We start from the raw sequence: 15,979 nt of genomic DNA on the forward strand, positions 1-15,979 counted from the left end.
CTAAGGACCATGGTTTCTTCCTTCTGGTTGTGCCAGCAGAATCTTGCCCAAGCCACAGTGGATAAAATATCTTTGTTTTGTTTTTGAAAGTTCAATCGTGTCTACATTGCTTGCACTGATGGATGGCTTAGACAACAGAGGTGAGATTGTGGTGATTGGAGCTACCAATAGATTGGATTCTATAGATCCTGCTTTGCGAAGGCCCGGACGTTTCGATAGAGAGTTCCTTTTCACCTTGCCAGATAAAGATGTAAGACTCAATTTTTTTCATGCATATTTGGCTTTAACCTACCCAGAGTCTGTGGCAGGGGGTGGAAGTTGATTTCTACTGAAAATTGTTCTGGTAGGCTAACATGAGAGGAGTGGAGCATAGACAGCTGATGCCACTTCACAAATCCCAAATGCATCCAGATGATATAGGTTCTGCTGTAGCAAATCTTATGATAGTAAAAATGAATCCAACAACATTTGGAGGGCCACAGGTTCGCTATCTCTGCTCCATCCACTATTTACACCATGCATGGTTTTATAAACCTCTGTCAGGTACTTCCCCTTAATAACTTTCTCAAACCTGAAAAGCTTGAACACTAACCTTTTTTTTCTGGAATTATATATGGGAGCATGCAGTAAATAGTGGAATAACATCCCACTGCTTAGGATAGGCTGGTTGGGGTCAGAAGATGCAAAATGATTGCATCAGCCAGCTCTTCAGTCTGCCTCTAGTTCCCTCCTTGCTTTGTCTTGCGACTGAGCATTTCTAAGTCCTCCTTACTCCTTCATAGTTGTTCATTTTTTCTCCAAATTCCTTATTACTTTTAATTTTGTTTTGTTTTTTTGCTTGTTTTCTGCGTTTTCCTTTTTAAACCAAATTTAAAAACTCCCCACCCCAGAACATTTGTAAATAGTGTAATATTGAAAATGTTGGTTACTGTAACTAGAAAGGAAGATACAATATTGAAAGGGAAATATATGGGTAGTCTTTTGAAACTAGATGTATCTGAAATACGTGTTTGTGTTTCTAGGCAAGGAGAGAGATCCTTAAGATTCACACCCAAGAATGGTCCCCTAAGCCATCGGAGATGTTCCTTGAAGAGTTAGCTGAAAAAAGTGTTGGTAAGATGATGATGATGATGATAAAACTTTTGACAGTTTGAAAACAGACTTCTGCCATCTCTGTAGAACCCTCTTAACAATATTTTTTATTTGCATGCTTATTAGCCAAAACACTGGTTTGAGCATTTTTTTTAAAAAAACACACCTTGAAATTTGCAATTTATGCCATTGTTCCCTCTATTTCTGATGAAGTATAACAGCGTTTTACTCCCCACTGCGCAACATAGGTCTCAATAGAGTACAGTCAGTCTTTAGGACACCCCCCCCCCGAACAACATCAACCTGGAAACAGTCCAGTGAGGACTGAGCGTGCTTGGTGGCCATGGAATACGTTGTGTACAGAATGCTGTTGAATACTATTTAATCAAAGAATACAACTCCTACATATAACAATGTCTGCCATGCAAAGTAACACATCCATTCTTTGGGGATTGCTTTTATATTGTAGCACACCTACTAGGCTAATGTTACAAATGCATGGTAGGCCTCAGCTTTACATCAGCACTATATGAAACTTCTATAAGATATAGCTAATAATAATAAGAAAAAGAAAAAGAAAAATAAATTTTTATTTATACCCTGCCCTCCCCGGCCAGGGCCGGGCTCAGGGCAGCTAACACTGAATATAAATTACAATAAAACGTAATAGGAAAAAAAGGGGGGGGGGAGTTAATTAAAATACGGCTTAAAATAGCCAACTTATGATCTGTGTTTCTTATATTGCATGGAATTGGCCTAAATAACCTAGTTTTGAGGCAGGAAGAATTATTTAATCTTTTGTATAAATCATGATTAGATCTTTGTGTGGCTTATAAGACTATTTGCAGGCCCTATAATTTCATACAGATGTGCTTTTCCTTTTGTAGGGTACTGTGGAGCTGACATTAAGTCCATATGTGCTGAAGCAGCTTTGTGTGCCTTGCGCCGACGTTATCCTCAGATTTACACCAGCAGTGTCAAGTTGCAGTTGGATATCTCTTCTATTAACATAACAGCTAAGGATTTTGTGGTGGCTATGCAAAAGACCATACCTGCTTCTCAGAGGGCAGTGACCTCACCTGGCCAAGCACTCTCCAACATTTCCAAACCACTCCTTGAAAATACACTTCAAAGAATCCTGGAAGTCTTACAGAATGTCTTTCCACATGCAGAACTGGCACAGAAAGGGAAGTCAGGTATGTGCACATTTATTTACATTGATTGGGGGGGCGGAAATGAGTTAATATCGTATCTAATTAATCTGATGTGGTATACAGTACAGAACTGAAACTTGAAATTATCCTCTCCTTTAATAATTACTCTATTTTGCAAGCCAAAAACAGAAAACTATTAAAACTTGTGAGGAACTGAAGCTTCAGATTGATTATTTAGCAAATAAATTCACCCATACATAAATTTGTTTTCTGTGCCAAATACATTTTCTCTAATATGCTACCTTTCGAGAAAATGATCTCTTAGAAAGGGAACTGCAGTCTAGAAAGAGTAGTAAGTTCTCAAAACATAAGACTCCTGCTTATGTAAGCTATCCTAATAATATCCATATAAGCACCCACTGATAACAAGTGAAGATTCATGATAACTGGCCCAAATGCGGAGACTGGAAGAAATATGCCCAGGTTAGAGGACCAAAACTCCTACCCTGCAAGAAATTTTCTGATTCTGGGCCAGAAGAGCAAGAACAGCAGTTGTATACCTCAGAACACATAGAGGTGGCTTTGGAAGGTACAGAACAATTTCTGCCACTCCCCAGAAGACAAAATATATTATCTCTGTCCAGATAGGGGCACAGCTGGGTCAACAACCAAAGCTGGTGGAAGGCACTCTGTGCCAGCAGGGCCATTGAACTTCAAGCAACAGTAAAGGATCCAGGAGTACCACCTGCGCCTTCAGAGGCAGTGTAACCGCATCAAGAGCAGGCAGTTTCCCATCCATCCAGACTAGGGAACCACCCTCAGTCTTATCTGGATTGAGCTTCATTTTGTCATGAATCATAGCATACTTTAGTTAAAACATTTCTTCACCAATAATGGGTTCAATAGTACAGTGGTACCTTGGGTTAAGTTCTTAATTTGTTCCAGAGGTCCGTTCTTAACCTGAAGCACCACTTTAGCTAATGGGGTCTGCTGCTGCTGCCGCGCTGCTGGAGCACGATTTCTGTTCTCATCCTGAAGCAAAGTTCTTAACCTGAAGCACTATTTCTGGGTTAGCAGAGTCTGTAACCTGAAGCGTATGTAACCTGAGGTACTACTGTATGAAAAAAATTGTTCATACAATATACAACTGCAAGATAAGACTAAACAATTTAGTGCAACAATATACAACAAAATAAAAATAGATAAAACCCATAAACTTAAAAAGCACAGTAAACCAAAATTCCAACTGAAATATAATCCATAATTCCTGGGCAAATGGGAAGGTGCTGAAATAGTTGTTGTATTGGTGTTGTGCTTCCTCGTTGGGGAGGGCATTTCAGAATCTGGGCACTGCCAGCATTTCATAGAATCAGAGTTGTAATGCAGGATGATGATGATTTTGCACAACATGGGGCTCGAACCCTAGACCCTAAGATTGAGAGTCTAATTGTTTACTGACTGAGCTATCAGGGAGTATTTGCTCTTCATTCACACAGTTATTCTGTTTGTTTAATATCACTTACTTAGCTTCTTGACATTATTAGTAAAGTTTCCTTAAGCATTTTAGGTTACTGCATTTATGCAGAGTTGAATCACTTGGATTCAGTGCACATAAAATGTTATCAAGGACAGGAATGTTTAAATTAGTACCAGGCCTTAGAAATCAGACACAACATTTCAAAGGAAATAATGTAGAGTTTTGTTTTATTTTTAAGATTTTGCTGGTCAGGTATTTGACAGTGACTTGCTGTACAGTGATGAAGAGGAATTACCAGTTTCTGAAACTGGACCTTCTCAGAAAATATATGATAAACGAAAAGAAATGTTCCTGATTTTTAGCAGGTAAGTGATAAAAGGTTGCAGTTGTTGGTTGGTTGGTCTTTAAAGGAAGCTTCATTATTTTCACGTTGAGGTGGTTGATGTCTTATGCTTGCTCCCTCATTCTCCCTGATGAGCAGTACTGAGGCTTGAAAGGTGGGCCGTCATTCAGTAATGACCTCCCTTCAGTGCCTACCTTAAAGTGGGGTGGCAGGTTGGGCTCTTTCTCCTTGTCTCCCCTTCTGCCTGCCACTGGTGGGGGGGGGGGGCTTGGCAGGTGCCAAGGGGAATGTTGAATGCCCTCCTGAAAGTTCTGGAGAAAACGGAAGTTTCTTACTATGAATTTCTGTTACACATGTCATTCCATGTGCCATTTCTGGGATCAGCTCTGGTGATTCTGTTTTGCCATAGCTTTGCAGCTTCTGCCAATGGCATACGTGTGGGGGAGATAGCTCCCTAAATCCCTGCCTATTTCCTCCCATGCTGTATATCACTTGATTTATTTTACTTGTGCTAATTTATATTAAGCTGTGGCTTAGTGTGTTTTTGTATTGTAGTTGGGGGTTGTTGGTTCAGGGGATTTGGAGCAGCTCCTCCCCCTCCCCCCCCCAAAAAAATCTAGAGAAATAAAAATTTGTTGGCTCTGCTTGTGGGTTCCAATAGGCTGTGTCCTCCTGAGGAAGTGAGGTGCCTTCCAGGAAACCCAAAGGAATAAAATCTCATGATAGGAAAATTCAATTTTCTCACTTCTTATAGAAATGCTTATCACCAGCCAACCTCTTGCCGACCAAGACTTTTAATAGCAGGAGAACCAGGATTTGGACAAGCCTCTCATTTGGCTCCGGCAGTGATACATGCTTTGGAAAAGTTCACTGTGTATACACTAGACCTTTCCATTCTCTTTGGAATCAGTGCCAAAACGCCTGAAGAAACATGTGCGCAGGTATTTCAGCTTTGTAGTATTGCTACTTAAGTGAGTCTAACAGAACAGAATTTTTCAGCAAATGCTGAAAACATTTCCACTTTCTGGTGGAAGACAATTCTAGAGAACCGGAATGCCAGATCATCTTCCACGTGTGGATGGGAGGCTTCTTTGCCCCAGATGGTTTTTATTTTTATTTTTTGGAAGTTTGGCCAAGGTTTGAGAATTATAATTATGGTTAACAATATGAATGCTGCTTTTCTTCAGTCATGCTTCGTTGGGTGTTTTTTTTTTTTAGCTCATTCATATCATACTTCTATCATGATGGAATTCAAGGCAGTATTTCCATCCCAGCAGACCCAGAAAAACTTACAGTACTTCAGGGTTGCTACATATTTGTTCAGACAATGCCTCATATCTTTTAGTGTTGTGCTGCTTGCATCTGAATTGTTTATAATTAATCTGCTTAACATATGACTCGTATATTTGATTTCAAGTGCCTTCCAGAAAATAGTGACGAATTAAAATAAAGATTAATGAGAGAGTCAAGAAAAGGGGTATGGACAAGTGACTATTCCTCACTTTCAGAAAATACCCCTGAGAAAATGTGTATTGCTAAAGCAAATTTGTTAACATTTGGCATTATGCTGATTGTTCCTTCCTGTTTTTATAGATTTTTGTTTTAGCTTGTACTTTGTTTTTTTCTGTTCTATCAGCCATTTTTGGGACTTAGTGCAGGTAGGCAGGCAGTAACTACACAAACTAAAAGTACCTTTTTGATTTTGGGAATCTTAGAAAATCTGGTGGGGGCTGGTCCCAAAATTAACAAATTTGGGGAATGGGAGCGGTTAATGGTTTTGATTTTGGTGTCTTTCAGGCAAAAAAGTCATGATTAAAGGACAAATGTGCTAATGACCTGTCAGCTGATCATTCTTCTTGTGTTTTACTAGTTAATATGTGAAGCCAAGCGAACAGCTCCAAGTATAATATACATTCCAAATATTCATTTGTGGTGGGAGACAATTGGGCAAACGCTGCAAGCTACATTTACTGCGCTGCTACAGAACATTCCATCTTTTGCTCCAATTTTGCTCCTTGCAACATCAGATGTACATCATGCATCTTTGCCAGATGAGGTACTTTATGTCATTGAATTCATAGGGTATCTCTTTGATCCAGAGTTTTCTTTTTCTGACTTAAGCATTTGATTTCTTTTATAATTAATAAATAAAGATGAATGAGTATTTAATGTTTGCCAAATATTTCTAAACATGAAAGCAATTAGGGAATACTTAGGCTATCAAGAAAATTGCAGTGCTCCATTACTGCTTACAGAACAGAAGCATTCCAACACAACTAGTAAATTTCCAGGTAAAATAAATTTAAATTAGATTTATTTATATCTGCCAAGTTTTGAGCTAAAGTTTTTTTGTTCAGATCCTCAGTATTCAGTATTAGTAGTTTAATAGCCCTGGAACTCAGATCTTTTCTGTCACTTTCGACACTCTTATTTCCTTCTCACAAGAACTTGTACATCTCAGTATTATTCATTTATTTAAGGTACAAGAATTGTTTGACAAAGCGTATGGAGAAGTTTTTGATGTCTGCTTGCCTAGTGCTGAGGAGAGAAGAAGGTTTTTTGAGAATTTAATTCTTCACCAAGCTGCTAAGCAACCTGCATCAAAAAAGAAAGCAGGTTAGTATGTGCAACAGATAAAACTAGAAAGCCCTGTAAAGGAGATGGGATGTTGAAAATAACTGCAGTCAGAATATCTGTGCTTTAACTCATCAAAATGTTTTCTTTTGCCCCGTCCCCCCCACAGTTTTGCAGGCTCTAGAAGTGCTACCAGTAGCAGCAGCACCTGAACCACGACAGCTAACAGAAGAGGAGGTCAAGCAACTTGAGGGGCAAGAAGAAGATACTTTACGTGAACTCAGAATTTTCTTAAGAAACGTTACTCACAGGCTTGCTGTTGACAAACGTTTCAGAGCTTTTACAAAACCAGTTGACTTACATGAGGTAATGCTTAGGATTTTATCTCTGCTCATCAAATAAATAAACAATGATGTGGCACAAAGTAATTATCTCTGTACGTTCCTTCCACTTTATTTGGAACATATATGTTTTATGTTGCAGTAACTAACATGTTCTGTGATGTAGTAAGGTAGTTATCATTTTGTCTAATGTGGATCTAACAGGCTGTACAAGTGCAATCAAAAACTGACACAAAATGGCATCCTAAATGCCATCCAAAGCTGATACTGCCTTTTCTAGGAATTAAATAAAATTGCAATGGAAGGCAAAGCTTGTTTGAAAAACTTCAAATTGAGAAATCTCTTATGTTCAGTGACAGTAAGGTGCCATAAATAACTTACAAATGCTGTCCAAGCTCTTATTTACATGCATTGTGAATTTCCTTTGTACCACTCCTTCATTGTCCCATCTAGCTCCTTCATTTACCCTCCTTCTCTCGCTGGCCCCTGAGGACTTGGTTTAACACTTCCAGTGTAAAAATAACATTTAGCCCATGGTTCACTTCTATTGCGTTCAAAGTGCCTCTTGACTTTTAAAGTGTATGTGTGAGGGAAAAGGAGTTGTTTGTATGCACAGCTTATAATACTGGGTGGGTGGGTGTGTCCAAAATATAAAGAGTATTTTCAATGCTCAAAAGGGAAAGGAGCACAGGGAAAGCATTTTCCTTGAGTGGCATGTAGGAGGCACCCAAGTTCCTATAGTAGCAATAACAGGAACTAAACCTCATCTGATCTTATTGAGAGAATTTTAACATGTCGCGGGCAGTCTGACAATTTTAACATGTCACAGGCAGTCCAGTTGATTGACAAATTATTTGCTGCTGCTTCCTGCCAGTATCCTGATAACTTACAGTTTTAAAGCAAATTTAGTAACATTAAGAACAACATAATGAGATGTCAAACATTCTTAAAAACATCAAGATTTCTGTTTTCTAGCTTAAGTGAGACATTTCTAAGTTTTTTATGTTACATTTGTAGGTACCAGACTATGTTACTGTTATCAAACAACCAATGGATCTTTCAACAGTTATTTCAAAAATTGACCTTCACCAATATCTCTCTGCCAAAGACTATCTAAAAGATATTGATTTGATCTGTAGCAATGCATTAGAGTATAATCCAGACAGAGATCCTGGAGGTGAGTACAAAAATACTACTGTATTTGTTACAGAAAAAAAAAATGTTATAAACTCACTGTGATATCCAAATCAGAAATGTTAAATGACAGTTAATGTTTTAGAATCTGCATTTTATTTTTACAGAACCCTTTTTTTGTAACATACTTTTATTTCGATAAATCACAGTAGTTCAACAATGAATATAAATGTTACAATATAATGGAAATTACTGATGAAGCTGCTACTTTTTCTTGTGTGCGCATTGTTAGATCGGCTTATCAGACACAGAGCCTGTTCTCTCAGAGATACAGCATATGCAATCATTAAGGACGAAATGGATGAAGACTTTGAACAACTTTGTGAAGAAATTCAAGAATCTCGCAAAAAAAGAGGTGTGTTACAATATTTACTCAAAAAGCAACTACATTATAGTTTATCTAAGAAGAATACGCCAAATTTCCACTTGCTGCTGCAGCCCCTTAGACTGTATCAAATTCCCCTTTCCAGGATCCCATATTCTTTAGGAGCCAGTGCTGTGTGTGCATGTGCACACAAAGGGCTGGGGGAGATCTAAAAAGTCTAAATGCAGCCCTTTGGTTTCCACATTCTCCCTCCCCCCTGTGATGGCAATAAGCACCTCTGCTCACTCAGAGATATTTACAGTTCTTTATTTTACATATGTACAGGCAGCACATTACAATCATGTCTGAATCCTTCAGTTCAGATTCTGGGAGTGGCCTTCGCAGGCTTTTCCTCCAACAGAAAAGCGGGGAAGTTTCATGTGACACCTCTCCCCCCTCCTCTTTAACTCTCTCCTCTCCTTGGCAGACGGAACAGGCACCGCCTCACCATCGGTGCCGGAACTTCCTGTGCAGTGCTGGGGCTCTGCTTCAGCATTGGAGAGCCTTTGCGCCTCCTGGCTCTCCCCCCCCCCTTTCCCCATCCGTCACTTCCTGTCCACCTCCCTCTGACTGTTTCTGCTCCTCCCTGGCATTCTCTGGAAGTCCCATGACACCCCCTCATCTTCGAACATAAAATATCATTATAGTCCAGTAACGTTTAATAAAAGATGCCTACAAAAATTTATTTCTTTTTAAAGGTTGCAGCTCCTCAAAATATGCTCCTTCTTACTATTATGTAATGCCAAAGCAGAATACCTCCTTGGAATACAAGAAACTGGATTCTGAATTTGGTGAGAAACTGAAAATCCAACCAGTGCCTCTGGATTCTAGCTCTCCTTGCCCTTCTAATGGTAAGTCTTACTTACATTATTTCATACTTAACGAAAAATTTGTGAACTGATTTCAAGTTGTCAGTCTTGTCTTTAAACGAGAGATAGTGGGGTGTATCCAGTGTGAATCAGAGTAGACCCATTGGGATTAATAGACATGACTTAGATCCATAAATTTCAGTGGATTTACTCTGAGTAAAATTTAACTGGATAGTAGCCCAATGCAAGGACAACACACATAATCTGGAATTTTAATTATGTAAAGCAATGCTGATCTCAGAATATCTTTACTTTATGCCACTGTATCAAGTGCCATCTCCTATTATTATTATTCCACCCATCTGACTGGGTTGCTCCAGCCACTGAGCAGCTCCCAACAAAGTATTAAATGCACAATAAAACATCAACCATTAAAAACTTCCCTGAACAAGGCTGCTTTCAGATGTCTTCTAAAAGTCAAATAGTTGTTTATCTGTCTTGACATCTGACGGGAGGGCATTCCACAGGGCGGATGTCACTGCTGAGAAGGCCCTCTGCCTGGTTCCCTGTAGCTTCATGTCTTACAATGAGGGAACTGCCAGAAGCTGGACCTCAGTGTCCAGGCTGGTCCGTGGAGATGCTCCTTCAGGTATACAAGGCCGAGGCCGTTTGTGGCTTTGAATTATGCTCAGAAACATACTGGGAGCCAGATCCTTTAGGACTGGTGTTACGTAGTCTCTGCATCTGCTGCCATTCGTGAGTCTAACTGCTGCATTCTAGATTATTTTAGTTTCCAAGTCACCTTCAATGGTAGCCCCATGTAGAACGCATTGCAGTAGTCCAAGCAGAAGATAACCAGAGCATGTACCACTATGGCGAGACACTGCGCAGGCAGGTCTCAGCCAGCGTACCAGATAGAGCTGGTAGACAGCCACCCTGGGCACAGAATTAATGACTCCCAGGCTGCGCAACTGGTCCTTTAGGGGCACAGTTACCCCATTCAGGACACAGGGTATCCCCCATACTAGCCCACCTCCTGTCCCTCTCTCCCACTTCTCCACAGGAAGACTTTGGTCCTCATAAACAGCATTGTTGTGTTTATTTAGGAAACATGAAACTATTTTTAGTATCTTGAGTATGTTTTTAGATTTTGATTTATACCTTTGCTGTAGCCTTATCAAAGAGAAAACTCAGAAGAAAGAGCCGATGGTGCCAGGGTAACCTAGCAAAGCGGAAGAAGACTTCACATTTCAATAAAGAGAACAAAGCTCCGGGTGAAGAGCAAGATGAAGTAGAGAGTGAAGGAGAAGAATGCATTGGAAATCATGACTCCAGTATGGAACAAACTGAAGTGGAAGAATCTGAAGCTGTGCTTCCAGACCAGCACACAAATAGCTCTGAAAACAAATCTGATACAGAGAATGGGAGTGACCAATCTGCCAGTAATGGTGCTAAGTGTAGATCTGAGGAAAACAACAAGGATACTAACTGTTCAGAGCAAAACAGAGGATGTAATGGAGATCTAGCAGAGAATTCTTTACATAAGGATATTAATGGTAAGTGGAGAGTCATCTGTTGGCATTATCTGAATACATAATTTCCTTTAGTTACTTAATTATTCTCCCATCCCCACATACATGCAATTCTGTGAGATGACCACACCAACAACTCTGGAAATATTTGCAAAACAGTTAAGCAAGGTGAAATTTTCAGTGAAATTTTGATCATGCTAGGCTAATTGGAGCAGACATTTCAAATGTATCAGATTTGACTTTTGTTCAAAACCTTATGTTTGAATTCTTGTGTTTTTTAAGTTACCTTTCTTGCGACTTTGCAGATACAGACTCCCTAACCTTAGATTTGCACGACACATTTTCTCATTTAGCTGAGAGTAAATGCTATTGTACTCAGTGTTATAGAACTAATGGGTTTCATAAATACCTGGCAAAATCTTAGCTATTGTGACCTAATAGAGAACTTAGAGCAAGGCCAACATATTATATAGGTAGATCAAATTACAAAATGAAACTGTTGTATTTAAAAAAATCTTCTGGTTTGAATCTGTTTCTGTTACTCCGTGGAAATGATATTCTTTTGCGAGAAAGAACTTGGGCTTGGTTTTGAGTGTCTTGGAAGCCGAATATTTCGGTTTTTGAACGCCAAAAACCTGGAAGTAATTGCTTCCGTTGTAGAACAGCTTCCGCTGCATGTTTTTCATTTTCCTTCGATTATTTGGTTGTTCTTATTCTAGCTTCATTTTTGTTATTCTAGATATATGTATGCTTCGCATGACTCGTGCAAGGCGTTCTCAAGTGGAACAGCAACATCTCATTAGTGTTGAGAAAGCTATGGAGATTCTTTCAGAGCAGACACCACCACTCATTGTTGACCATGGAAAACTTAATGTATGTACACATTCTCTTCCTACTGAATACTAAATAAGAGATTAAATGCACCTAAAAATTAGGTTAATGTGTGGCTTCAGATGTCATGGGTGCATGTTTTGGGGCAGGTAATGTGGCAAAAACTGGCAGAAAATTCCTTTCTATGAGTTGAGCAATTAACTTATTTTAAATTATCTTCAAGTAGTATTTTGTTGCTAATGAGCTCCAATTCCCAGCTGGAAAATAAATGCTGTAACTCACTTGTTAAGACATTGTTGCTAGTCTAGTGAACTGAAATTCATGCATGCTTAGTATTTCTTGGACCCAATTTGGAATTAAATTTTAAAGAGCTTGTAGCCGTGTGAATGGGAATAGAGAAAGTCAGATACATCATGCTTACACGCACCAGCCACTTAGACTTCTGCATTGCACATCATGTCGCAATGTGTTCTTTACAACACTTTACAATCAGTGGTTAAGAGAATAAAGAAAAAGGATTGTTGTTGTTTTAAACTCATCTTTTCCAGGAATTGCTGAAAACTGTTACAGAGAAAAGTAGGAACTACACTGTACTTCAGTTGGAAAAACTTTATGCCTTGCTCAGCCAGTGTATTTATCGACATCGCAAGGACTATGACAAAACCAAATTGTTGCAGGTATGATATGTTACGGGTGTTTTCTTGTGATCCAATTGCAGTGCTTTATAGATACCAAGACACTTCAATTTGTTGTGTTTTACATTAAGTTTGCTACTGTTCTATTAGTCTGTTTTAATGTCCCTTTTTGTATGCAGACTGAGATTAAGTCAAACTTCACAAATATACTGAAGCATTTGACTCCATGTTGCAATTTTCAATTGAGGTCATAGTCATCCATGCCAGTTTTTTCTTAAGATGTTTGTGTTACTTACAATCTACGTATGTCAAACTGTTGGCTTCTATAGTACCTTTCAGATTAGCATATATTGTGTCCTTATGTGATGGGTTATTCCATGGCAGTTGGGTTTTCCCTGTGGATGCTTTTCCATTACCACAGATTCTCCTCAGTTTTAAAGCATCACTGAGAACTGGAGATACGACTGCTTTTTAAATAAGCATTTTGTATTTCATATGCACAGACACACCACTCTGCCCTGTTAAGTATCCTGATCTAGACAATATGGACCAAAGATTTTGAATGCAGGGCTGTAAAATTGGCATTGGCATTCATCTGTGTCTTGTGACAGTGGAGGAGTGAGCCTTTGGGGGGGTGAGGTCAAGCTGTTGGAAGATTGAAGCTCCTGCTGTGGCTGTAGAGACCAATGTGAGACATCTTTTGTCATAGGTGGGGCAGGTGAAGGCGTCCAGTTATGCTGCTACAGGTGCACCAGGACGTTTCTTCTCTTGGTGAAATGTGTTAGGCCTTAATGTATTATAAAAGAGCAATTAGTTCAAACATAATGTAAAGCACAACATAACTACTAAAGTCCAGCCTACTTTGCTCCTGCCTGCTAGCTTGTGTGATAAATGAAACAGGGTCCCTGGTATTTGTTGCTCCCCCACCCCTAGCATGTGGGGGGAAAGTGACTCAAATCTGTGCATTCACAGTAAGCTATTAACAATGTTTAATTTTGATACGTGAATGAAAATACCTAAAACAAGAACTTATTTTAAAATACCTAAAATAAGAACTTTCCTAACGATTATTGTTCCTCACCTTAAATTGAAATACCATAGATGAGAATGCTCTTTCCACTGAAAGCTTACAATGTAAATCTGCAAACATCACATCTGGAGAATATAATCAGGTTACAAATTCATTTTGGAGAAAAGTACCTAATAAAATGCTGTTCGGTTTTGTCACTGATGCTATTATTCATTTTCAGGAAATGACAAGAGAAATTGCAGCCTTTACTTAAATCTGCTAATGAAATCTAGTTTGAAATGTTATCCCCTATTAATTTGGGATCAAATACCTGCATATGACAAGCCTCAATGTTCTTGATTCAACTCAATATGGATGTAAAAGCCATAGACATTGAACAAGCTGGATGAAAGAACTAAAGAATGCAAGTGATCTGTCCACCCTAACAATCTTCATACAGTACGCTTGGGGGTTTATTCTCTTTGAAAATAAGTTTGTAACTTTGTGGTGCTAATGTGTGTTCTTTAAAGAAAGAAGTTTGGTGGAAGTTTTCATTAAAGTTTTGAAAATATCTACACACATTACACCACTTTTCTCTGTAAAATGAATACATGCTAATTTATGTCAAAATGTTTTTCAATTAAATCATGTATATATGTTGAACCTCTATTAAAAAATATATAGTTGGTGTTCTAAAATCTCACATGGGTTTTAAACGAGTGATGGGACATTCTAGTATTCTTATTTCCTCAAGTTTTTAACACAATCTATATTTCTATCACTGCACTAATTCTCGTGTTAATACAATCTGTAATCTCTTTGTTGTATAATATATGAATATGTTAAAATCTTAATGGACAAAATAAATTTCTGTACTCTTTAAAAATTGGCTGGTATACCTTTTTAAAGTTACTATTGCAGATTAATCCCTTCTTTGTTTTCTCCTGTTTGTAGTTTCTCTTTTTTCATAAATCCCAGCTCTTATCAGCTTCCCCCCCTTCCCTCGCCCACCTTGCTTTTACTGTTGTGAATGGCCTTAGGATCGATTAAGTCTTTTTCTTCTGGGAAAGACCTCGAGTCCCACGTGTTTTAAAGCTCCTACTTCTAGGCAAGCTACCGTATTTTTCGCTCTATAGGACGCACTTTTTCCCCTTCAAAAATGAAGGGGAAATGTGTGTGCGTCCTATGGAGCGAAGAAGCCATAGCCCCGCGACCATCTCCCAGCTGGAGAGGTGGCGCGCGGCTATGGCAGCCGGAGAGCGCATGCGGGGCTAAAGAAGCCCTCCGCGACCCTCTCCCAGCTGGAGAGGTGACGCGCGGCTATGGCAGGAGCCTCTATAGCTGCGCACCACCTCTCCAACCGGGAGAGGTGACGCACGGCTATGGCAGGAGCCTCTATAGCCGCGCGTCACCTCTCCAGCCGGAGAGCGCGTGCGGGGCCAAAGAAGCCGTAGCCCCGCGACCCTCTCCCAGCTGGAGAGGTGACGCGTGACTATGGCAGCAGCCTCTCCGCTGCGCGCCTTTCCGCTTCTCCCCAACCTGCTCTTTGGGGGTGGTGGTGGGCTTCCCCCCGCCAGCCCCAAGGAGCAGGTCGAAAGGAACCTGAAGCCTGGAGAGGAGAGGAGTCGGTGCGTACCCACCCCTCTCCAGGCTTCCAAGGTAAGCCACCTGAAGGCGACTGAACGCACCTTAAACGGCACCTTGTTTTAGAGGGGGAAAACAAAAGGGGGAAATTCTCCCCCTCTCTGCGCAACGCCTCCTGCCACTTCGCTGAAGGGGCGCTGGGCAGAGAGGGGGAGAAATTTTTTTTCTTGTTTTCTCCCCTCTAAAACAAGGTTCGTCCTATGGTGCAAAAAATACGGTAGTTGCCTCAGTGACAGGCAGCACCCAGCCAGTTGCTCCTCTCCCCATGGCTATGTTACGACAGAAGTACCTTTGAATTTGGGTGGGGGACATTGTCCTAACAACATATGCTTGGCAGATTAGATAAGACAATTCTCTCCAGAGCACCTGTTTGAGGGAGCTTTGGGTTTTGGCAGGGACAGCTCAATCAGCAGTGATTGTGTTTAGTAGTAGCCACACACAAAAGCCGTGCTAGACAGATGCTTGTCATCCCCTCTCTCCCCCCCCCCAGCTTTCCCCATGAGTCAGGTGGAAGCTGGAGTTTATGTTTTTGAATGAAGAAGACTTTTTGGAGGGGTGGCATGAAATTTAAACTCATCCCACTTGCGTATGTGCCCTTGCCTGATCGGTTTATGGTAACACATTAGCCAAAGGGAGAAATGGCAGTTTTGTGCCACTCGTATATAATATGCTCTCTGTATATGCTGTACTTGTGCTGTGTCTGAGCACCACATGAAAAATTAGTCCTAGTTTGAGGTAGTGTATAGAAAGCATAGGACGACAGGTGTATCTTAAGGCATTTCCTGCCTTACAAGTTCAGATCTTACACTTCCTTGAAAAAGAAATCAGATGTAGGCCTTACAAGTTCAGATCTTACACTTCCTTGAAAAAGAAATCAGATGTAGGCCTAACAGTTAAGCTTTAAACTTTAGATGTGATGCCTATGAGCTAATGGAAAACAATCCTATCAGTGGAATGGGGAGAGGTGATTTTTAGCAATT

General features: G+C 40.0%; 1 protein-coding gene across 2 annotated transcripts in view; it reads left to right on the forward strand.

Annotated features, from left to right (window-relative positions):
* The window catches only part of ATAD2 (ATPase family AAA domain containing 2), a 29,090-nt gene extending 14,849 nt beyond the window's left edge, over positions 1-14,241 (forward strand). For both annotated transcript variants that reach the window (XM_081872546.1, XM_081872545.1), the window contains exons 14-28: positions 91-250; positions 1,023-1,113; positions 1,980-2,288; positions 3,962-4,088; positions 4,821-5,007; positions 5,937-6,122; positions 6,547-6,682; positions 6,810-7,006; positions 7,999-8,158; positions 8,408-8,530; positions 9,238-9,390; positions 10,521-10,904; positions 11,620-11,753; positions 12,260-12,388; positions 13,597-14,241. In XM_081872546.1, the coding sequence (XP_081728672.1) occupies positions 91-250; positions 1,023-1,113; positions 1,980-2,288; positions 3,962-4,088; positions 4,821-5,007; positions 5,937-6,122; positions 6,547-6,682; positions 6,810-7,006; positions 7,999-8,158; positions 8,408-8,530; positions 9,238-9,390; positions 10,521-10,904; positions 11,620-11,753; positions 12,260-12,388; positions 13,597-13,629 (2,509 nt within the window). In that variant the 3' untranslated portion in view covers positions 13,630-14,241. The remainder of the gene's footprint in view (positions 1-90; positions 251-1,022; positions 1,114-1,979; positions 2,289-3,961; positions 4,089-4,820; positions 5,008-5,936; positions 6,123-6,546; positions 6,683-6,809; positions 7,007-7,998; positions 8,159-8,407; positions 8,531-9,237; positions 9,391-10,520; positions 10,905-11,619; positions 11,754-12,259; positions 12,389-13,596) is intronic.
* Positions 14,242-15,979: the final 1,738 nt, after the last annotated feature.

The sequence above is a fragment of the Podarcis erhardii genome, assembly GCF_964252035.2.
Source record: "Podarcis erhardii genome assembly, chromosome: 8".
Classification (NCBI taxonomy): domain Eukaryota; kingdom Metazoa; phylum Chordata; class Lepidosauria; order Squamata; family Lacertidae; genus Podarcis; species Podarcis erhardii.